General features: G+C 38.3%; 2 protein-coding genes and 2 non-coding genes across 6 annotated transcripts in view; 1 reads left to right on the forward strand and 3 right to left on the reverse strand.

Annotated features, from left to right (window-relative positions):
- Positions 1-1,563: 1,563 nt before the first annotated feature.
- Positions 1,564-10,493, reverse strand: LOC146467621 (uncharacterized). 3 transcript variants are annotated; one of them, XM_085125293.1, is made up of 9 exons: positions 10,315-10,493; positions 9,670-9,732; positions 9,025-9,142; positions 6,942-7,106; positions 6,205-6,316; positions 5,467-5,567; positions 4,371-4,595; positions 2,484-2,539; positions 1,564-2,257 (listed from the first exon to the last, which is right to left on the reverse strand). In XM_085125293.1, the coding sequence occupies exons 3-9, from the start codon at positions 9,074-9,076 to the stop codon at positions 2,078-2,080; spliced, it is 891 nt and encodes a 296-aa protein (XP_084981419.1). In that variant the 5' UTR covers positions 9,077-9,142; positions 9,670-9,732; positions 10,315-10,493; the 3' UTR covers positions 1,564-2,077. The 3 variants fall into 3 exon arrangements, with proteins under 3 accessions (XP_084981419.1, XP_084981418.1, XP_084981417.1); XM_085125292.1 differs by lacking the exon at positions 10,315-10,493 and having other exon boundaries at positions 9,670-9,815; XM_085125291.1 differs by lacking the exons at positions 9,670-9,732; positions 10,315-10,493 and having other exon boundaries at positions 9,025-9,271.
- A 2,822-nt stretch (positions 10,494-13,315) lies between these two features.
- Trnai-uau (transfer RNA isoleucine (anticodon UAU)) lies at positions 13,316-13,426 on the reverse strand. Its single transcript has 2 exons — positions 13,389-13,426; positions 13,316-13,351 (listed from the first exon to the last, which is right to left on the reverse strand). It is a non-coding gene; the product is annotated as a tRNA-Ile (tRNA).
- A 3,311-nt stretch (positions 13,427-16,737) lies between these two features.
- LOC146467623 (uncharacterized) overlaps positions 16,738-23,962 on the forward strand; it is an 11,712-nt gene continuing 4,487 nt past the window's right edge. The window contains exons 1-5 of the mRNA XM_085125288.1: positions 16,738-16,806; positions 19,882-19,996; positions 20,841-21,173; positions 21,850-22,069; positions 22,528-22,786. Of these exons, the coding sequence (XP_084981414.1) occupies positions 19,927-19,996; positions 20,841-21,173; positions 21,850-22,069; positions 22,528-22,786 (882 nt within the window). The 5' untranslated portion in view covers positions 16,738-16,806; positions 19,882-19,926. The remainder of the gene's footprint in view (positions 16,807-19,881; positions 19,997-20,840; positions 21,174-21,849; positions 22,070-22,527; positions 22,787-23,962) is intronic.
- Positions 23,603-23,713, reverse strand: Trnai-uau (transfer RNA isoleucine (anticodon UAU)). The gene is made up of 2 exons: positions 23,676-23,713; positions 23,603-23,638 (listed from the first exon to the last, which is right to left on the reverse strand). It is a non-coding gene; the product is annotated as a tRNA-Ile (tRNA).

Here is a 23,962-nt window from a genome sequence, read left to right on the forward strand (position 1 = left end):
AAATGTTTAATGCCTAATGTCTAGCTCCACGAAATGTTATTTTTAATTATGGATGTCCAAATGTTAATTTTTATGCGTTGAAGCTCTATGCTACGTACTCATATGTAAATCATTATTTTACATATTTTAATAGTATCACGGTTCTTCTATCTCTTTATTCAAGTTGCACTGCCTGGGGGTATGTTATACAACAATGCACAAAAGGTTTCAAAATAATCACGCCGATAAAGAGAGGAAGATCATCAAATGTTTGATGAAGTAACTCACTCTGGAGAAACTACCGAATACTCTAGGAATATCTGAAGTAAGAAAATGGAAGACGGCCTCGTTTATCGAGGAGGGAGAATGTAGCTTGAGACAGTCCAATCACGAAAATTACGTTAGGGGTTTAATGACAGAGCGAGACCCTAAGATTTGTTCAAACCAGGGTTTATGTCGAAAACGTGATACAAACAAGACCTATGCTCCAATGTGGGACCACGAGGGTGAGTACTAACCGCTTCTTACAACAAAGCAAGTTATTAACCTTTTTATTTTAATGTAACCTCCATACAACACTCATCGATGCTATTTAACTTTCACTGTAAAGTTGTGGTCTCGAACACTATCAAACCGACCACATGATAGCATGCAGAGGGTGGATACATCCCCACTATTTCTACACAGCCGTTCGAGCCATGTGGCAGTCTGACCACGGATCACCCTGCAGATTTCATGACAAAGAAGCATTTAACTAAATGTCCGTTATTTTAAAACCCTGAGTGTTGTTGGTCCGGTAAAGATTGAAACTTGCGACCTCTAAAGAAATCAGGAATGTTCATATGGACACCCATAAGGGTTCATTAATTTATTTCACTGATATAACTAATTTTAGTTCAGCTGCATTCAGAGCTGCACTATTTGGGGTTACAACGAAATGTATTTTACACGAACGCTTGTTATGAACGAGTCATCAAAGATATCAAAGGTTGTCAGATTTACTGAAAACCCCTTGAAACCAATAAATCTTGTGAGCCAAGAAAACTTACCCGTATTTTATAATCAAACATGTTTCATGTCAATATAAAAACTACCTTAAAGCCTCCTTTTAAAGGAAATTAAAGTTTAAATTTCCAAAATGTTGTTTCCAAACACAAGATGTGTAAAGGTGAATGTTGTATAATAAAAACTGTTGCAAGAAACTGAACCATCTCTTATCCTCAACTTTTTTCAACAACGCTTTTGTGTTGGCAGATCGAATGGCCAATGATGCACTTACGCTTGTCGGAAAATTGTCAAATATTTTGCATTTAAACAAAAATATCGTGTTTTTAGTGTGCTCTAGTCTTAACTATTTTGAAATTGCATTTGGCATTGCAAAGGCTCAAACATGTCGAAATGGCTTCAAACTTCAACAATTGTAAATTTTATGGAAATTTAACTTGCGAAAACATCAAGCTGCTAACACTTAGGAACATGTTTGCAAAGTTTAATGTGCTGTGTGAAAGCTCTTGAGAAAAATGTCATAACTACGTACACACTTTCACATCGGCCATTTGTTCGACACTGGGATATACTACTAGATTTGTGTCTACAATCTGCAAAGTTTAATGTGCTGTGGGATGCTGTGGGAAGGCTCTTGACAGAAATGTCATAACTACGTACACACTTTGACATCAGCCATACTTTCAACACTAAGATATACTAGTAGATTTGTGTCTTCAATTTTAAAGTTATCCTTGGACTGAAATAGAAACTACACAATCCATTGCAGAAACAAAAGTTATTAGTATGAAAAATTACTCGCTCCTAAACTTTGGATTCTGTGGAAAATTTTGTGCCACTGAGCTTAGTATATAATGCTTCTGGTTTGCTCTTTTTCTAACCCTGTCACTCATAGAGCTCATAGAATGATGGCAGTGTGCTATGTAATATGTGTATCTAACATTTCTAAAATCTTTCCATTTTTATATTTTACTGTGATGGTTTGTGGTGAGGTATAAAATTTTGACGGTACTTTCGAGTGATCAGGGTAAATAATTTTGAACAAGTTCTGGAGTTTTTGTTTTTCTCAATTTTATACTCTAGAGCAAAAAACTTAAGGGTCATCAGGTTTCGGTTCATCGTCATCATCTTCATCCTCGTCATCATATTTCTTTTTCTTCATTAACCTCTTCGTTATCACGGCAATGGACGCTGTACCAATCATAGCACATGCAATTCCCACACCAATGGCGAGCGCTAGGCCAGAAGATTGGGTTTTGTTGTCTAGCTGAGACTAAGACACAACGAAATTCATTAGAATTTATGAGAGTTGTGATAATCAAGATATCAAATAAGCAGGCTTAAAGAGGAAGAAAACGAACCCTTTGTAATGACAAACCAAACGTTTACGAACGGTGGTATGCCAGATTACCACCAGGATCATTCTACATGTTGCTTAGTACCTTAGTTACAATAATCACTGCAGTTAATTATTTGATTAGAGAGTCTGAAATACTTACCCCTGTAAACAGAGTTTTTTCAACTTCTTGACTCTCTGGAATTATTATGGATCCGCCTGGAACAAGATTAAAATTTTGTTAAAACCTGAAACTTGATGTCTTAGTTGTACCCCATTGCCATTCTATCAAAAAAAGGAAAGCATACTTCACTTTTTTGGGAACCAATACGAAAGGTTACTACATAAACAGTTGTATGGATCCCCTGAAATGTCTGCGTCATGAAAGAGGAATGACCTACTACTCAAAAATATCCACCACGATAGAGGAACATGGTTGAACGTAACAAGAGCATACCCATAAATGGGCGGAAAGAATGAGTTCGGGGAAGCAGTCATCTCAGGAACAGGAACTGGCTTATGATTTAAGGACAGTCCCTTCGCCAGTTCAAAGGCTGATAGAGGTATATCGCGCAGTTTATAACTATGCGGAAAAGTAGATCTTAGATCGATCTTTTGTTTGATTGGGGTGACCCACGCATATTTAAAAAACTTTTGAATGCAGAGGTCCACACAACGCAGGAATTAAACTTGCTGGTAATTTTGCCGGATCTCTCTTGTGAAAGACCTCGTGTCAGGCGTCACTTGAACGTGAAAATACAAAACTGAATGCAAGGCTGGCACTACGGCAAAGGGCAGATTTATTAGTGGCCAATATTTCGACTAATAGAATTAGTCTTCCTCAGGGCCAGAGCTATACTGAAGGAAAATATAATAACGGCTCCTAAAATTAAAATTTGAAAAAATACATGCAAAAAAATGATTGGCTAATACATGACATGAAGACAGCGTACTTGTAAATATGAGATAACAAAAATATAGAAGTGTATAATCAAGGTTCAGCGTTCGTTTTTCCTGTTAATGCCCTCTGGAGATAACGTTTTCCCTCTATGAATTAGAAAAGCCTCGCGTGCCTTACGGCGGGAGGCATTGATGGTGGGTTGTAGTTCGAGAGGGATAAGTCGCATGTCCGCAGAAGAGTGACCTGGTAAGTTGAAGTGTGTAGGGACTGCTGCTGTGGAGTTGGCGTGATGTGGGTTGTTTGTCGCTTGTCTGTGTTCTGTGAACCTTTCAAGGATCGTGCGTTTGGTTTCCCCTATATACTGTTTTTTACACTTTTTACATTCAATCATATATGTAAGGTTAGTAGAATTACAGGTTATATGTTGTTTTATTTGTCTTGTTTCGCCGGTGTTGCTAAAAGTGTACGAAGTTCTTGCATCGTCAATGTAAGGGCAAGTGAGACATCCATGAGTGGAGTTGCAGCGGAAAGTGCCAGAGGTGAGCTTGGGTGTCGTGTTAGTGTTCTTTAGTTTTGCTCGAACCAAAAGGTCGCGAAGGTTTGGTGAACGACGGTAAGCGATGAATGGTTTATCTTTGAATATTTTTTGAAGGCGATCTGTGGAGTTGAGAATAGGTTGTTTCCTGTGAAGTATTTCTTGGATATTAGGTAGTGCTGGGTTATAAGTGATGGTGAAGGGGACTGGGGTGTTGGATTTATCTTTATCATGATTATGTTCCTGTAATGTCTCACTTCTGGGTATCTGTTTGGCTCTTAAGATTTGTTCTTTCACAAAACGGTCTTTATAGCATATTTTATATGGGTAACAACAATTTTAAAAAGTTTTAGGCCATGAGCCTTCCAACGTCTGAACTCAGATTACATAATTGGTGACAACGACGACGACGACGACGACGATGATGATGATGATGATGATGATGATGATGATAATGATAACTCTAATGATGATGATAGTGATGATGATAATATTTGTTGATGTTGTTGTCTCAGTCAATGATGTAAGTGCATGTCATTATATTATAACAAATCAACGTTTCTCATTTCTCATAGAAACGCTGTTAATCAAATTAAAACATCGCCTTAGCTTACCAGGAGTATAGTAGCAGTATGTTATTTTCATCTGGGATCTATTCTTGTCTATCCTGAATGGATTTTCACCCTCTGTGTTAATTTCATATCTTCCATCTTTTTTATCGAAATTGACGCTCTCTTCTTTCAGCGTTGCTCCTTTGACGTTTTGGCATCCGGCGCTGCTGAGTGTGTATAAATAGAATGGTTTGTCGAGAGGCAGGGAGATAGCATGTTTGACGTCACCTAGTGGATTAATGATAAGAAGATCAATCTGTTGATAATTACTAGTCACTTGTAACTTAGAGCAGTTTTCAATCGAGTGTCGTAAAACCAAAACCAAAGTAATTAATCTGACCAATAACAACAGACGCAAACAGTGTACTGAACCAATCAGAATTCGAAGAAAATGCATCTTAACGGTGCCAAGCGCGGGAAAACGCGTACGACCGAGTCACAATTGGTTTTGGTTTTTTATTAGTTCACAGAGCGGCGCGAGTTTTTCTAACCAATCACAGAGCACATTAAAGCAAAATCAAAGCAAGCCAGAAATATTGCTTTCAACGCTCAAGTGAAAAATGCTCTATCATTCATCTTTATAAGACTACAACACTTTTTATTAACGAAGCATTGACTAAAAATTAAAGGAGGCTACATGATGGGTGACTGTGGTTTGTTTGTTAAAAAAAGATTCTTTTGTTTTTTGTCGTTTTTCTTGTTCTTGTTGCTGAATCATAAGGGACTCTGTCCACTGAAATTAAGAATTACTCATTCATTGAAAAATCAGGAATTCTCAAGAACTTAATGACGCCATAAATGTCCACATCCGCCATCTTAAATTTCGAGTGTAAATTACTCTTTCATTATTATGAATATTATTATTATTTGCCTCTCTGAAGTGACATCAAAGGGTGATATAAAAGTGGTTTGCTGTTAGTTTTAAATACATCTTCAAAAAAGCGTGTAAAATATGCCGACAAAACAATACAAGTTCATTAATTTAAAACTTATAACATCCTGAGGAACTATTGTCAAAGCCCGACAAAAACTAATAACAGCATTGCCTTTTTGTCCCTTCTCACCAGTTTAAACAAGCATAAAACTTATAGACCCTCACCTCTCACGCTACAGCAGTAGTTAACGGTTGTGGTTTTCAAAGGTTTGCTATTACCACTTGCGTCTTGAAAATGAGAGGCGCTTGGACGCCAGCTGACAGACCTATAATGTTATTCAAGCAATAAAATACATCAAGATTCAGGAATCCGGAAGAGCTAGTTTATCGCTCCGTAAAAAGAAAAATTGATTTCATATATAATGTGATTATCGCTACGTTTAAAAAAAATGACATAGAGATTACAGTAAGAGAAGCCGTAGAGTATCGGCATGGGACAAGAAAAGTGGAAAAGGGAAACCTCTAAGCTTCCAACGGAGAAGTGAGTCTCGGGTCGATCTTCTGGGCCGGGTTGTTCGAAAGCCGATTAACGCTAATCCACGATTAGAAGTTAATCGGCGCTTTTCGTCGCGCTCGTTAAAAATGGTTTTAAAGACTAATTTCGAGCTAAAGGTAAAGAAAAGTCTAAGTAAACGCTGAGGGCCAAAAATCTTTTCGAAGAATCTTTGTTGATTAGCAGTTACACTCGAGTCAAAGTTTGTGTTAATCCAGGATTAGCTTAATCGGGCTTCGAACAACTGGGCCCTGAGCGCTAAGTCATAGGAAGGTTCTTAATTAGTAAGCTAGCTCGCTTACTAGGTCCGTATATAACACGCGTCCTGCGAACCGAAATGTGTGTTTCTCCCTTTTCTACTTAGTTTTAGACGCCAGTGAAACGCAAAAACACTGAGTTACTGTATTTACCCTGTAGAGAGTCCAGTAGGACACACATCGTGCCTTAAAATGCAGTATCTTCCTTCTGGCCAGTCTTGCGATTTATCTTCGCTAGTCTTGATACAAAAATCTTGTTCGATACCTGAAAAAACCGATGGCATTCATTGTCATTGGTTTTAGATTGGTGTTTAAACCTCTTCATCCATTTACAGAAAGCACAGTGTGACATTTCTACATGGTCATATTCGCATTTACTTATCAACCCCTTTGCTGTAGTGATTTCTTCCATGCTTTGGAAAAGAGCTTGGGCTGACTTTGAGTATTCCCAACACTTTTAATATCGCAAGCAGTTAAAGGACTGTAAGGCCTGGGTTTGAAGGGTGTTCGGAAAATATAAATGACTACAAATATCTTCGGCTTGACTGCCTAGAACAAAACGAATTTTTCCCTGAGTATAAACTCGATGTTTTCTTTTGCCTTAACGCATAAGTTAAGCGATTGGCGATACGGCAGCGAATTTTCTTTATATAGAAACATAAAGCGTTTCCAATGTAGATTGAAAATATTAAACATTCTACCTTTGGAATGACTGTCCTCAAGTTTTTAATTTGGAATAATAAACAATCAAAGATCAAATGACCACTTACAAGAAAGCGTCATCGCTTTTGCATGAATTGCGTGCCTATACCTATCATTTTAGATAATCAAAGGCGAATGGTGAAGAATCTAAAAGTAAATCAACCTTCATCAACGAATATTACCCATACCTTCCTTAGTGATCCATCCAGCCAAATGGAGGGACTCGTACTTGTTGTGATCTATTAGATTCCCGCTGCCGACGTCGTGAAATCTTCGGCCGTCGAACCAGTTGTTTGGGCAGCCTGACTTGGGCATGGGAAGGCCATATTGACCAGATGGCCACGAAACTTTTCCTGTACAGAAAGAAAAAACGCGGCAGCAAAAGAAGTTTTAAAATTCTGAAAATGGTGCAGTTGTAACGCTGTAGTTAATCCTGTTTCTAAACGTAGGGGCTATTTTCTGGTTGAAGCTTAACTTCGGCTTTCGCAGGATGAAGTGAAGTGACATGGCGTATTAACTTATTTTCCTCATTGTGGACTATATGGCAGTTTATTAGTTGACGCCAGCACCTCGCCAGGCTAATGCTAATTTCAATGTGTACTTCAAGTTGTCGATCCAGCATTTTGCGTCATTATGACGTCATTGCTGTTGCTAAAGACAACCAAACTATTAGAAGATACCGGAATTGTTTCAATCAGGTAAGTTTTAAATTTTTGTGGTGATACATTCAAAACGGATAAAAATATTGATTAAAGTTTATTTCATCCATAAAATTGTCGTATACAACGCATCTGTAATTATTCGAATTTATTTGTACATCATCCTAGGTAAATTTGGAGGCCATGGCATAAGCGGTTTTAAAGTCACAAGTGGCGGACCTCTGAGCCCACCATGGTGGCCCATGCAGCTTCGCGGTCCAAGAAGGCACAATAAAGCCCGGTATGATAAGGGTAACATTGAGTACTGTTTTACTGTTTGGTCACAATTTATGTTGATGCGAATGTTTGGTGAGGTATAACTAAGATTATTAAAAACTGGATCATTGTATAATGCAATTCCAGGCATTTGATTGGCTTAACGTCCATGGTATATTATGCACTTAATGTATGGTCCTGAGGGAAACAGTTAGTTTTGTTTTCCCGCGAGTTCTGCTGTTTCCCGGGACGAAGTCGAGGGAAAACAAAACTAACTAGTTTCCCGAGGGACCATACATTAAGTGTTTTGTTATATAATTTATTTAGACTTTCCCTTCAACAGTCACAGCAAAACAAACAAACAACCAAACAATTGAGAGGGAAACAACTGCAAAATTTTATCCCGGTCAGGATACATTTGTATTTGATCAGGGGCACGTGACCAAGAATCAACCAGTCACAGTGCTCGTTTTGTTGAGTGAAATTTTAGGTATATAACAAGAGCTATCATACCATGCCCGAGAAATAGGAACCATTATATTGTCTTCCGGTTGTTCTCGCAAAGAGAAATCAGGAAGACCTAGCAATATTTCTGGATTGTTTTTAATAAAACAATTATTCCACTCGCTCTTGTTAGATTTGAGATGATTATGGCCATCTATCTATCATCTCATATCCAACGCGCTCTTGTGGAATAATTGTTAAATAGACCAGTGTTTGGATAATATCAAGATGTCTCAATTTAAACGTTTGAAAGACTTAATTTAGAGAAGCTAACAGCTAGAACGTATACGCAGACAGAATCAGCTTAGCGTGAGTTCTGCATCAATCAGTTTGTACTTGTATAACCGTTGGATGCCATAAATAAGTGGCCATAAAAAAATAATCTTCCTCACTGTTATCAAGTTATACGAGTGTACGAAGGAAAGTAGTTTGACCCACGGAGCAAGTCACCAAGGTGATGGGTGATGTGACCAATGGACGATCCGATCCGATCCGATCCGAACTGATATGAAAGATGAACGATCCGACATAGACTGCCGAACTGTTAGTCAACTCCATACATATACTCAGCCTTAATAAAATAAAGAACACTAATTGTTGTACATTTTAACGAACTAACGAACTTTCTATGAAACATGAAACCAACAGAATGATCGTCATTTTTCATACAAACCAACAATTGTCGGAATTGCATGTACACCAACAACCACCCTTTCAGGGGGGATTTCAACATGGTTTGACTTTTAAAATATACATTCAAGGGCATAATTTAAAACGCGGTTTAAGAAAGGTCAAATCTGATCACAGCTGGACGAAGGGATACAATTACGCCACTGGTTTAAAGAAGGTTTACCTTTTGTGGAATGGCACCAGAAGACCACCAGTGTCAAGGATAACCAAAACATGACAAACTTTGTTCAGTTTGTCTATCTACGTTTGCTTCTTCGGAATCACTTCAATTCTTCATTTTCCTGTCAAACGATAAAAGCTGCGTGGTTTGCGGATCAAACGCAGAGCAAAGAAGTCAAATTTCATGAGAGGATAATTAAGTTAAGTGCATGGAAGTAAAACTGGGAGCCTTTGTTATTTATGACCGAATTTCAATCAATAAAAGTACCTGCCGATGAGGTAATGTCTTGTCAGTTTATATGGACATAAATTTCGCAGCAATTAGTTTTCTATTTCCTCTACTCCCTCAAGCGTTTCAGACGAGGAAATTTTGAAGAACATTCGAGTAGTTCTGTAATTTCTGACTCTTCGTAATTTAACTAATCTAAACGTATTTGTAGTGACATTCTTGACGTAGCAGGAACTATTGAAGCCTCACAGCACCTGTTGAATGTCTCATTATGGCAGGATTTCTAACGTCAATCATTGAAATTATACGTCAGTCTCAGAGCAGAAACGATTAACCATCTAACCAAATCTAATTCACAAATAAGTATGTTCCATGAAGCAAGCAAAACATTAAAAAGAACTCTAATCCATAGCTTCTTACCTCGTGATGTAAAAACAATCGTCCTGTACACCAATACCGGCCAGCTTTTCTCAAGACATTTCACTGAGAGTACAAAATATGATCTCAGTTATCTGCTCATACCTACCTCATGATCAGTTACAGTATCAGTTGCACTAAATTGCTTCAAATTTAGAAAATGTTATTCTCAGTGGTTAATGATACGAGACCATTAACTCGCTATAGCTTCTTCTCGATTCGCTGACTCGATCAAAATACCTGTTTTTCATTGTTCATTGCTCGTGGTGCCTGACAGCCCTATAATAAACACAGTTTTCTGCCGTTCAACGAACACAAATAATCGTTCGTAAACTGAAGGGAAGGTACTCTTATTCAATTATCGCACTTTATGCCTAGACTGCTTGATATGTGTGTATGACACTTTGTGCACTGGGTTAAAAGCTGTCTCAAATTTTCTTGAATTCATTCATTTATAATTCCTCAGAAACCATGCTTTCCTAGTCAGTTTTCCTACTCTCGATCTTATGTGGTTTAATACCATTTCTGTTCCTTTTTTTTGTCTTTCATTCTGGGGGATTACTATTTCATATTTTTTTTGTCTAAAGAAAGTTCAGTCATTAGAAAACTGATCCTGTTACTTGACTAATTAATCGAGACTTAACTCACCCTTGAAATCTTGTCCTTTAAGAACTTCTTGACCTCTGGCTGCAGTTAAACTTGGCCGGATTTTTAATTATCGATTAGCAACTTTTCCAGAACGATCCAGTTATACCAACTACATCATGATCAGTCCTGCCGATGCGCTGCATTCATGCCCTTTCCTAAACTGAATTTAAGTAATTTTCCTGTTAAGCAAAACTGATTGTCAACTTTTCAATAACGATCCAGTCATTCTACCTACATCACGATCCGTCCCAGCGATTCGCTGTATGCATACTCTTTCTTAAATTTAAGTAATTTTCTTGTTAAACAAAACTGACTTGAAACAGAATGGTTCATGTCATTCGCATAGTTTCTGATGATTACAGATTTAGGATTGCTGTAAACTAAGTAGCCATGTGAGTGGTTTCCAAACTTACAGTTATGTACTCGCTTGAATCTCGCACCAGTTTCCGAATGGTTACCGATCAAATTCACTGAGCTTTAGTATATACGTCATGTAACGTACATTAATAGATGCAGCACATCAGCGCTACCGTCACTTTGAAGCTGCAGGCAGGCAGATAACGACAGAAGCATTGTTTTAAGTGTGGAGTTAATGAAGATACATACTAGTTTCTTAAAGACTATTCGTATTGATGTTGAATCTTGATATAGTGTCCATTACTACACCACTTAATTTGATTTACATGGGACATTGGGTCCGATACCATCTCAGTTTTGCTTTCAACTCAGTTCAGTAACTCTGAACGTGAGGTTAAGATCAAACGCATCATTTGCTATAATATCCTGGCGTCGAACATTAAATTTTCCAACAATTTTGAGGGGGAAAAACACCGGACAGTCTGACAAGGCTTCTTGTTTCTCAAGATCTTTGTACTGGAATGGCGAAATCTTAGCTTATTTAAGAAACAAATGTGTCCTCCCACCGCAGGCTCCATACAAACATTGTTTTCGCCAAGAATTCGCCACCCCTGCCCACCTGTTAACTAGCTTCGCTTTCAACTAGCAAATACTAAGCCAGCCGTGAAAATGTTTCTGTGACTGATTTTTCTTGACGTTCAGTATTTAATCGAAACAGAATCCAAAAATTTACTAATCTTCTCAATTCAGTCGTGCAAGTTAACAAGCGAAGTACCAAAACAAGAGGGCGGACACACCGTGACGTCACTAGGTCCGTGCACGTTTCGCCCATTCAATAGTTTTGGTTTACTTTTCCTAGATAAAGAACAGAAAACAGTAAAATCGATACGTTTTCCTTTCTTAAATATCTCAAACGGACAAACTGTTTGGATTCCAACATATCCTTTTGTATATTTTCATAGTTTTTTTCACCGAAACAACTGTTTGTGTCCATGAAAGACGCCGAGATGTCAAAAAAATTTACTCAGAAAATCTAAACACAATTTTTTTCTTGGGCAAATCCAGGACATGGTTAAACTTGAACTGCGAGCGAGAAGTGTCACAATTCAAAACATCGACTACTTTTTCGAGATGTAAACAGTGGCTGGACACTCTTAGTGATTGCAGGCGTAATGCGTACTACTCTTTGGCCACAATGTTATATTTTCAAACAGAACTAATATGGCCATCCGGGACTTGTGGTCTTCCAAAGCCAGTGGATCGCTGTCCGTCAGCCGATGGATTTCGGTGGAGGACTGGGTACCGGTTTCATGATACAGAGAATGATGGAACAGAAAATCGGCATTCAGACAGCTTCCATCTGGCGGGTGAATTCAGCGACGAGGGAATTAGACAGCTGTCCAATATGAAAACAAGCCCATAACCGAGTTATGGGCTTGTTGTACCCAAATTTGCTGCAGTCATAATGTCAGACCATTAAACAACTTAGTAATTTTAAAAAAAATGGTATGTACTCTTTTCCAGGTGGCCAGTTGGCAAATATTGCATCTATAAAAAAGGTTTAGGCTGTCCCTTGGGTCTCGAAGAGGGCTTCGTCATTTGGGATGACGAAAACAAAGATAATGAAAATTCAAAAGAGGGCTATAGTTGCCTGAAGGGCTTTTCAACGAAGACACGAAGATCTTCTTTTGTTGCAGTAAGTCTGGATCTGTCGTCAAGGAGATCACTTTAGCTTTGCCGAACAAGTCCCCGTTCTTGTTGTTCGCGTAAGAGTATATAGTTTGTCAAAAGGCTAGTACGTGAGACAACTACATCCCTATACTAGATCTTTCACTGTGAAAATCGAGCGCAATTGCAAACGTTCATTCCAGTGCAGAGAGAAAACTGGCTGTGTATCAACAAAAGTAAGACCGTTTGTCCAATATAGACAAAAATTACCACATTTGGTGAATACGACAGAATACGGCTCGATCTCGACCCACACTGTTACCCCCGTAGGAGTATTCAGTAAAGTCTTCAAGACCCTAACAACATCAACACGGACAATGGAATTCATGAATAGCACGTCCAAAAATGTTTCTCTCGAGGTCTGTAACAGGAAGTGATGGTGTCATATGACGTGGCATTACGTCACGCTTTTAAAACGGCGGCCACGTTGGATCCTCTATCTTGGATTTCTGGATTTCCCTAGAACTTTTGAAATCCACCACCATTAATCAAAAAGTAATCGCTGCCAATAGAAGAACTCTAAAATGTTTTTAAAAAAAATGAGCGCTTCTGTAAGAAAGTCAATGACTGATTATTACAAAAAGGAATATTCTGAATATTTCTGAAACTGGAACTGGTAAAATTCAGTTGCCATAATAACATCAAATTCAGTGAACACTGACCTTCCTGCCCTTCTACTTACTTATGTAAATTTTCTTCATTTTCTTGATAATGATGACAGGATGTCATCGAAACGTCGAAATCTCTCCGCGTTAGTTTTTCTGCTTAATTTGCAGACAAATTTCTGAAATAGTTTGGAAGCGCTTGCTAACGCCCCATCCTGTCTAGTTCAAAGGGCACCTTACGCAGGTTCTAACTTAGTTTCCCTTCGTTGCAAGATGTGCTTGAAAAAAAAAAGTAAAAGTAAAAAAACTTCTGCTCCCGGCGGGGTTTGAACCCGCGACCTTCGCATTACTTCAGCACCCTCGGCGGCCATCGCCTGTACTGCTTATAAGTACGACGCTCTAACCGACTGTGCTACGGGAGCTGGATGAAGATTTACGGGTCCGTATGTAGATGTGATTACTCAGTTTAAACTACACCGTCGAACTAGTGAAAACTATTTTTTTTATTGGCCGTCAACGTTCAACTTCAGCAATACTTACATCAACATGGACTATTAAATTCGTTTCAATCGGGGTTTAGACGGCACCATTCGATCCAGACAGCACAGACGCGGGAAAACTAACCGGGGCACTATTTATTGCCCTAAGAAAGGCCTTTGATACCGTCCCCCATGCATGACGACCTCATTTGCAAGCTCAGAAGATTTGGTCTAGAGGAAATCTCTCTCGCGTGGCTGACCAGCTACCTAACTAACACAACTCAGGCTGTTTAATTTGTATCGGTGTTGAGCTATCCAGTCCTATGCCTGTCCTTACGTGGTGGTGTACCACAAGGTAGCATCCTTGGTCCTGTACTGTTTACCCTTTATATAAACGACCTACCATCCTGTATCCAGTTCTCCAACATAATGATGTACGCTGATGACACAGTGGTCTATATCTGTAGTCCCCATCAACCACGGAGATTGAACTTAAGTTGAACCTTGATCTATACCTAATTTATCGCAGTGGCTTCACTACGATAAATTTGTTCTCAACATGAAGAAGACGGAATTTGTGATGTTCGGCACCCATCAACGACTTGCGAGACAAAAGTGTGATGAAACTGACATAAGCTTAAATGGACAGACCGATGAGCACACGGACACGTTTAAGTACCTGGGTGTTGTACTGGGTGACACCCTTTCTGTCAATGACAATTTGGACTATGTGAGGATGCAGGTATTTATTAAGATACTTGGAATCGAATGTTCTCCACAATAAGACCTTCACTTACTCTTGAAGCTGCAAATCGACTCTATAAACCCATGGTCCTCCCGGTTCTGGATTATTGTGATGCTGTATGGCATGAATATGGACAAGGAAACAGTGACGAGATTGAGCGACTACAGAGACGAGCAGCTAGGATCGTCTACTTCAAAGCTGCCCTTAAACTATCAACCATTCAAATTTTGACCAATCTCGGCTGGGAACCTTTCTATTTAGAAGACAGACACACATCTTAAGATTTGTTAATGAATGCATTTTAAATAGAGGTCCCAGATACCTTTTAAATTATTTTAATGTGAAACCATGACATTCACCACTACAAAACTGGAAATGATGATGACCTTATTTTGGAAAAAGTTAACTTAGAATGCACAAAGCGCGCTTTTTTCTACAAAGGTGCAAAACTTTTTAATAATTCTTAGAATTTATAACTCTTTGAAACTTCCTTTTAATGTTACTATCCTAAAATATTTGTGATCTTATTTTATTTTAATTTTATTTTATTTTTATTTTTCTTTAACAGGACCTGCATTGATAGCAGTTTTCTTCTTAAAACTGATGCAGTAATCCTGTATAAATATGTTTGAATTATTATTATTATTATTATTATTATTATTATTATTATTATTATTATTATTATTATTATTATTATTAAAGTATGCACAGGTGCAGTGGCGGACCTCTTAGCCCACCACGGTGACCCTAACTTCCAGGTCCAAGAATGCAAAATGAAGCCCTATTTGATAAGGGTAACATTGAGTACTGTATTGTTAGAGAAGCTAACAAGTAAGTTGTACGTACAGAGAATCAGCGTAGCACGAGTTCTGCATAAAATCACTTTGTAAATTGTGTAAACAGTTGTTGTCTTTCTTCCGTTTATCTTTCTGATAAAAGAACTAATTGACTGCCATGAAGAAGTGACCATAAAAAAAATAATCTGCCTCACTCTTATCAATTTACACGACTGTACGAAGGAAAGTAGTTTACCCAAGGAGCAAGTTACCAAGGTGATGGATGATGTGAACGATCCGATCCGATCCGATCCGATCCGATATACACTGCCGAACGCCATACATATACTCAGCCTTAATAAAATAACTAATTGTTACGCGAAGTGCGAAGCGCCATTAATCAAAGGGAGAAAACTCGGTCTGTAACTTACAATACAGACCGAGAACTCGGTTACTAAGAGGTATTTCTTGAATTCCGTTCATTGTTAATTCTTGAGAAACCATGCTTTCCCAGTCAGTTTTTCCATTCTCGATACTTTGTGGTTTATTACTATTTCTGTTGCAGTTTTATGTTTTCCTTCTGGGGGATTATTATTCGATTCTTTTAGTCTAAAGAAAGTTCAGACATGAGAAAATTGATCATGAAACCCGACTTATTAATGATAACTTAACTGACTTACCCTTGGTTCAACTCGAACTCTTGTCCTTTAAATACTTCTACCCCCTCGCTGCAGCTATACCTTCAGATTTTTAAGTATTGTATTGACTGGCAACTTTTATAGCGATCCAGTAATTCTACCTACATCACGATCAGTCCCAGCGATTCGCTGTGTGCATACTCTTTTCTAAAATTTAAGTAATTTTCTTGTTGAACAAAACTGACATGAAAAAGCATGGTTCAAATGTAGTTCCTGATGATTATAGATTTAGGATTGCTGTATACTAAGTAGCCATGCGAGTGGTTTCCAAACTTACAATTATGTACTCGCTTGAATCTCGCACCAGTTTCATTTTTACGTCACGTAACGTACATTAATAGATGTTGCATATCGGCGCTACTGTCACTTTAAAAATGCAGGCAGGCAGATAGCGACGGAAGCATTGTTTTTAGGTGTGGGGTTAATGAAGATACACACTAGTTTCGCAAAGACTATTCATGTTGATGTTCAATTTTGATATTGCGTCCATTACCACACAACTTAATTTGATTTACATGGGACATTGGGTCCGGCACCATCTCAGTTTTGCTTTCAACTCAGTTCAATAACTTTGAACGTGAGGTTAAAATCAAACGCATCATTTGCTATAATAGCCTGGCTTCGAACATTAAATTTTCCAACAATTTGAGCAGGAAAAACATCGGACAGTCTGACAAGGTTTCTTGTTTCCCAAGATCTTTTTACTAGAATGGCGAAATCTTAGCTGATCTAAGAAACAAATGTGTCCTCCCACCGTTCCATACAAACAATGTTTTCGCTAACAATTCGCCACCCCTGCCCACCTGTTAACTAGCTTCGCTTTCAACTAGCAAATACTAAGCCAGCCGTGAAAATGTTTCTGTGATTGATTTTTCTTGACATTATTCAACCGAAACAGAATCCAAAAATTCACTAATCTTCTCAATTCAGTCGTGCAAGTCAACAAGCAAAGTACCAAAACAAGAGGGTGGACACACCGTGACGTCACTAGAACCTGTTTGTTGTGCGACTGAGCGGGTCATTATGTAACTGGAGGGCCCGTGTTAATTTATTGATAGATCAAGGCTGTGAAAAGAAATATGGCGGACACCTAAAGCCTAAAAGGTAAGGATAATGAGAAGTTTTTCGAAGTAACTTTAGGGCGTTTGTGAATACTGCTTAAAGGACCCTTATCCAATAATGTTTTCATTTGTGAGGATCCGATGTCTGTTCGTGCGGTTATTGTAGGAGGATCTTACGAGGTTAGTTTAGGTTCAAATCACGTTGCTGGTTTTATGGTTGCTTTGTTTAAATCCACAAACTCTTGCCGCTATTAAATCTTTCAATACAATAGTAATTCAACTCTTTATTAGTATTAACGTTCTTACCGAGTTCTTAAAGCAATTGTGAGAGATGTATACACCTATGCAACAACTGCAAGCCCGCAGTTTATAAGAACACGTTTGTCGCTTAACTAGGATATAGTTTATATATGGTTAAAAGGCAACCATTCCTTGATCTATGGGTCATCTATAGATCAAATTTCGATCAATAAAAGCCCGGACAATATTCCAAATTAATAACGTTAATCAAAGTTGCTAACCCGTCTAGCTTCCTCTGAGGTTAAAAGATGGGAAATCGTAAGCTGAAACCAATATGAGATCAGCCTTAAAATTACGAAGCATCACATTTTTTTCAAGCGAGTGATTTAATGAACCAAAACAAGAAAACCGAAAGCAAAATGTTCAGACACATTTCTTCGGTGGCTTTACGAAATTTCCTTTTGCATGTAACGACTTCGAGAAGGACGTCACTTGACGGTTGCTACGCATTTCGCAGTAAGAACAACTTTCAAAAGTCAATTTGCGTTACAACGTGAGTAGATGCATGCGCCGAAGAAACATTGTTTAGATAATAACGTGTTTTTAAGTTACGTGATTCACGAGGTGTTTCGCACCAACGTGAAAATAATCGCGGCAGCAGAGAGGTTTAGAATCGCGTTTACGGCAAACGTTAAACGTGAGATTTGCGTTGATGTTTTCTTGAAAAAATGAATACATACTTGAAAACAGTGCAAAATAATTCCGGTCTTTGATGCTAACGCAAAACTACTCAATTTTACTGAGAAATTGAAAACAGCGAGTGTCAAATGTAGGAAAAACATGGTCACGTGTACGTGGTCATTTCTACCGTTCGCCGTAAACGTTATTCTTAATCATTCTCTCTAGTGTCATTGAAAAGTGAAGCTGCAATTCTATACAGCTGAGATGAAGATGTATCTTCTTATAATTTTCCAAAGAGGTTCTAAAAGCCAAGTTGACTATGAACGCGTTTAGATGAACCAAGAGTAAGTTTCTCACTAAAGAAATACTTATTTCCACCATTTAGTTAGGCAACTTTTCTACTAGTAATATAGGATATGAATCGATAGTAACTACATCAGGGAAGCATTATTTGATAGAGTGAGCCTTATTTGAGGAAACCTAACGTTATAAGCCTTATGGTTTTCTTTTAAGCTTCCTGGTCACTTTAGGTCTTTTATGTAACCATATACTTTTCATTCTTTTGTTTAGTTTTGTGGTAAAATAAATAAAATAAGTTAAAATGTTGCGTTTATACACATTCGCGATAAAAATGTTATGACACGGCCAGTCACTGAAATCAATGTAAGGAACCCCATATCAACATTTTCAAATTCTAGCTAATTTTGCTTGCGAAGAAGAAATCGATAAAAATTAATCCCCACACTCGCCAAGACAATGCTTGTTCTTCGCGCACAAAAACCTCTTGCAAAACAACAACGTGAAATGACCACATTGAACGACGGTGAATTTTTCATTTTCTTTCTTAACTTGTACACCACTCCTACCAATTTGGTTCCTGGATAGTTCGCCATTTTTGTAAAAGTTAAGTGAGTTGAAATAATCGCGAAGTAGCACAAATGAAATGAAGAAATATTCTCAGGTGACGATTTCGTTGCCGTTGCCGTCGTCGTTGCCTAAGCTCCCTATCATTTGAAGGACGTAAGAGATCCTTAAGATAGTAATGCTGAGGTAAATCTGGTAAATTGTAAGGAGAGAATGAACAAAGATAAATTTTAACTCGCGTTCCAACCATTTTTGTAAAATATTTTGACAGAGACTGCGAGAAGTCGTCCTGTGTGACTTACAATCGTATTAACATTCATCTTTTATGTAACACAAAGACCAGGTCTTTATCAAAAAAGAACATAAACACTTTCATCTGTCTGCCAGTTTCTGGTTTATGAAGGGGCGGAGATGATGCCGGGGGGGGAAATAATATATTTTGTATTTTTCAGGGACAATTAGACAGGTTAACTGAACTGCAATGATGCACAGTAGATACACAGTAGATACACAGTAGCTGTTCACTGACTAGAACGTAATTTCATTTCTAGCTACAAACGCTATGCTCTAACAACACTCGCCATCAAGGAGAAGTAAGAAATTCCTAATGGCTTGCTTTTCAGAAACAGGAAACAAAAGCTGGCTTGTATGAACCATAAAGGGTTAGGGAAACAAGCGCTTTAGGGCTTTGGCCTTCTGATAGATTACTTTGGAATTTTATTTTGAATCAAACTAATATTTTCATTTGATTACTTTGCAGTTTTTGTGGCAATACCTGCAAAATAGTGACATTTACAATCTGTAATGAGATCAGTGTATTTGACCTTAATAAAGGTTACTTGCTTACTTACTTGATTACTTCAACATATCCCGGGTGGCAAGAGAAAGTTTATCTCTTGGATAAATCTCACAAAACGACATTTATTGACTTGAAGCATCCGCCAGAAACTAAAAGCAAATGCGATCTCCCATTTCCTTTCTAACGCTCAGCGGGGAGATTGATCGGGAATTCACGTGTGCTGAATTAATTGTCTGATCCATCATAAAGGCAAATACAGTCTGATTTCAAGCAAGCCACTGGATATCCGCGGATATTGTTGGCGCCTACAATCCCGTTGAGATACCCATGTTGGCAATTTTAACAGGCTATTTCTCAAGGTTTCATTTCCAAGGAAATAATTTGAACAATAATAAAAGTAAAAAGAAGTACTTTTGAGGTTTATTTTAGCTAAAAGGCATTTCAATGATAATGTTTATTATTTATTTATTTATTTATTTATTTATTTATTTTTATTTATTTATTTATTTATTGTTTATTTATTTTGTCTTTCAGCTCAACTGTAGTAGAGATGAATATCATTCCAGTAATTCCTGAAAGATGACTCTTGCTTTCAAGTTTGTTTTTGTAATATTATTGGAACTCTGCTTGTTTGTGGAATATGACCTAGGTAAGACTGTTGTAGTCAGTAACTGTCGTCGTTTATCCTGCAAATGTATCAATGAAGAAACTTAATTACGATTGAGCAATTTATAGTCGTTTGGTTGTTTTAATAAAATGCTGATGACATGTTTTCCATCATGTAAGCTGAGGTTGATACGTGTAAGTCACTCTGTCTTATCACCTTTAAAATATTTGAATCCCCAGTCGTACACTCAAACACGAGTTTTACATCACCATGGTTCACTTGGTTCCATGCCGCAGTCGCCAATATTTTTGTATAATGAGTCAACTGAGTCAAGTTTTTTTCACACTGCTCAAAAGTATTTACGAAAGTAGCAAGGAGGTATTATAAGTAGTAAAAGTCAGGAAATTGATGTATGAAATATTTGTGCACAGTAGGAACAGGAAGTACAGGTTTTCGAGTGAACAATCTTCAGACAGTGTACTCGACTCATCCAAAATCAGAAATGTGTCACCGTTAAGGAAAATCAGCTAGGCATTAAAAATCTGATCATTTCCCAACTTTGGCTTAGAAAAAAATAGTCGTGTAACAATATGGGTGTTGAAAATCGGCGTGAGACTGACAAGGACTTCCAAAGGGAGAGATACATGTAGAGATACATTTCGCCAGAGGCAGTCTACAATTCAATAAAATATTCCTTTCTTATTATAATACCGCTTAGAGCTTCTCATGAACTCACTTGTCGTTGTCCTTTTTTTTGTGTGTGTGTGTTTATCCTAGTTCAGTGTCTCCTAACTCAATGTTTCCGCAAAGTTAGGTACATCTTTGTCTATCAGCCACAGTATGCAATCGAATCGCTTTGTTTAACCCTGAAACTTTACTGTTGCAGCACCATTGTTATACATCAAGCGAATACCAGAAGCCGAAATACGTATTGTAGGCACAGTTGCGAGCTTTCGACAAGAGAGAAGCCCGCCAGTTACTGCTGTTCCTCTACTCGACAAAAGCGTCATCGAGTCAGAACAAGCAATAGAACCTGAAGAAAACTCAGAGGAAAATGTTGAGCAAAGCAAGAGAGATGTGAGTCTGGAGGAACTCTTAAATGATGACAGCAAGAAGAGAGAGAAAAGGAAAAACAAAGATAAAAAGAGCGTCAAAGAGGGTCATTACATCAAGACAATAGCCAGGTCACGGAAAAAGTCGGTCCACTCAAGAGCAACAGGTGAATTTTTTTTTTTTCAGTAGTAATAGCTAGACTCTTCTAGCAGTGTACATCACCAAACAACGTCCGGTCAATGTTTCTGATAACAGTAAGTGTGAAAGTAAGTACTGTCAGACAATGGATGGGGGTTAGTTATGGGGGATGACATTTTTAAACACAAGAAGCAATACCATAAGTTCATCCTTTAACGGTTGTTTTAAACGCATTTTGCGAAAAGCCTGATTGAATTTTTAGGCATTTTTTTGTGTGTGTGTGTAAGAGAAAGAATCCTCATGGAAATTTACACCGCTTGGGGAAAATGATAAACTATGCCAGAGAAAGACGACAACTTTTTGGGAATGCTACTAACCTTCGGGGTGAATAGGGACTTATTGAGGATGTACGACGACAGCAATTTCATACTGAAGGCGAAGATCGACTATTCAGATCTAGAAAATGTTTTACTGATACCATTTGTGACAAATAAAAATCCCTTAATAGCCAGTCTTCAGTAAAGTCATCATTCTGAAATGTTGCGGCCTTTTCTCAGAGGTCTTTAAGCCTGAGCTGCGAACGAGAAGTTTCACAATTTACAACATCGCCTACTTTCTCAAGATGTAAAGGCCTGGACGCTTTTAGTGATCGCAGTTGTAACGCACTACTGATTTGGCGACAATGATGTTATATTTTCAAACAGAGCTAAAATGGCCATCCGGAACTTATGGTCTCCCAAAGCCGATAGATGGCTGTCCGTCAACCGATGGATTTCAATGGAAGACTGGGTACCGGTTTCATGATACAGAGGATGACGGAACAGAAAATCAACATTCAGACAGCTTCCATCTGGCGGGTGAATTCAGCGACGAGGGAATTAGACATGAATTTTGTGTAAAGACGGATGAAGATGGCGGTGGGAGGTAAGCAGAGTAATCAAATTCACAAGATGATAAGCAAATCGAAAACCAAATACAATTTTAAGCACCTTTTTGGTTGGGAACATAAGCTGAATAGGGAATCAAGAGCGTTGTGATCATATTTGGTATTCCCAAATACCGCTAAGACAGGGGGCATTAGAAAGAATAACTGGGGTTCGATTCGTACCCTCAAGCGTTTTCAAAATTTGAGTGTGTAACAGGACCACTAGGTGCCAAATATGAAAACAATTAGATGAAAAAATCTAGACTGAACTAGTATTTTTGACAGCTAGAGTACTGCTGCTTGGCACGGACTAATTTGGATAGACTTTTCGTAGCACAGCTTGGACGACAGGGTAATGGACTCGTTGTACCCAAATGTGCTGCAGTCATAATGTCAAACCATCAAACTATTTAGTGCATGTAAGTGATTAAAAAAATTGATATGTGCTCTATTCCAGGTGGCCAGATGGCAAATATTGCATCTATAAGAAAGGTCCAGATTGTCCCTCGGGTCTTGAAGAGGGCTTCGTCATTTGGGATGACGAAAACAAAGACAATAAAAATTCAAAAAAGGACGAGTTGCCTGAAGGGCTTTTCAACGAAGACACGAAGATCTTCTTTTGTTGCAGTACGTCTGGATCTGTCGTCAAAGAGATCACTTTGCCGAACAAGTCCCCGTTCTTATTGTTCGCGTACGAATCTATAGTTTGTCAAAAGGTTAGTACGTTAGTCAACTTCGTCCCTACATTAGATCCTTTACTGTGAAAATCGAGCGTAACTGCAAACGTAACACATTCATTCTACAGTCCAGAAACAAACCTGGCAGTGATAGACACAAATTCAGGCCACATTTGTCGACACTGGAGACCGGATAAATGCATGAACGGATTAAGGATACGACAGAGACACACTGCTTGCTTGCTCGTACTAAGTCCTCAGCAGTTTCAGAACATGCCAACGAGATCGAACACTATCCGCTCTGGGACACAGTTAAATGTATTGACCGCGACCCACACTGTTACACCCAGTGCAGGGTTAAAGAGGGTATTCACTGAGTCAAGACTTTAAGACCCTAACAACATCAACACGGATAATACGTCACACTTTTAAAACGGCGGCCATCTTGGATCCACTATCTCGGATTTCTGGATTTTCCCAGAACTTCAGAAATCCCTCAAGATTGGTCAAAAAGTAATCACAACATCACAACCAAAAGACGAACTCTAAAATGTTATAAGGAAAACAGCGTTTCTGTAAGAAAGCCAATGGCTGTTTATTAAAACGGGAATCTTTCTGAAACCGTAACTGTTAAAATAAATATGTTTGCCATAACATCATCAAATTTTTAGTGAGCACTGACCTTCCATAACAGATTGTTTGCAAACAATTTTCTAAAAAAGTTCGGTAGCGTTTGCTCAAATCTTAAAAAAGTTCTAAGCGTTTCAATTTGGTGCGGACAGAAACTGCCCGCTCTAGTTCCCTTCGTTGCAAGACGTGCTTCATATGAAATGTGACAAAATAAAAAAACAGTCCTGCTCCCGGCGGGGTTCGAACCCGCGACCTTCGCATTACTTCAGCAACCTCGGCATCCATCGCCAGTACTGCTTATAAGTACGACGCTCTAACCGACTGTGCTACGGGAGCTGGACGCTGATGTAAGGGTCCTTATGTGGATGTGATTACCCTGTTGTAAACGTTTTTGGTATGTTGAGTTAATGAAAACCATTTTTACTGGGCTTTTATGTTACTACCTTTATAAAACTCAACAATCCTGGAACCTGTCAACTTTAATCTGTTGAAAAATATTTGGTACATCTATCAACGCCTTCAGCGTTGAAAACAAGACTGAGTCGAGCGGGTTTTTTTCTCTTGCATGGAATTTGTTACTGCAAG

This window comes from Pavona decussata, unplaced genomic scaffold, assembly GCF_977016875.1.
Source record: "Pavona decussata unplaced genomic scaffold, jaPavDecu1.1 SCAFFOLD_134, whole genome shotgun sequence".
Taxonomy (NCBI): Eukaryota; Metazoa; Cnidaria; class Anthozoa; order Scleractinia; family Agariciidae; genus Pavona; species Pavona decussata.

Excerpts from the sequence above, each read along its gene's own strand:
- LOC146467621 (XM_085125293.1), bottom strand. The coding sequence starts at position 9,076 with ATGTTTTGGTTATCCTTGACACTGGTGGTCTTCTGGTGCCATTCCACA. Across the intron at positions 5,568-6,204 it reads CCTACTGGACTCTCTACAGG|GTCTGTCAGCTGGCGTCCAA; the intron begins GTAAATACAGTA and ends ATAACATTATAG. Across the intron at positions 2,540-4,370 it reads ATACTGCTACTATACTCCTG|GCGGATCCATAATAATTCCA; the intron begins GTAAGCTAAGGC and ends ATCTTGTTCCAG.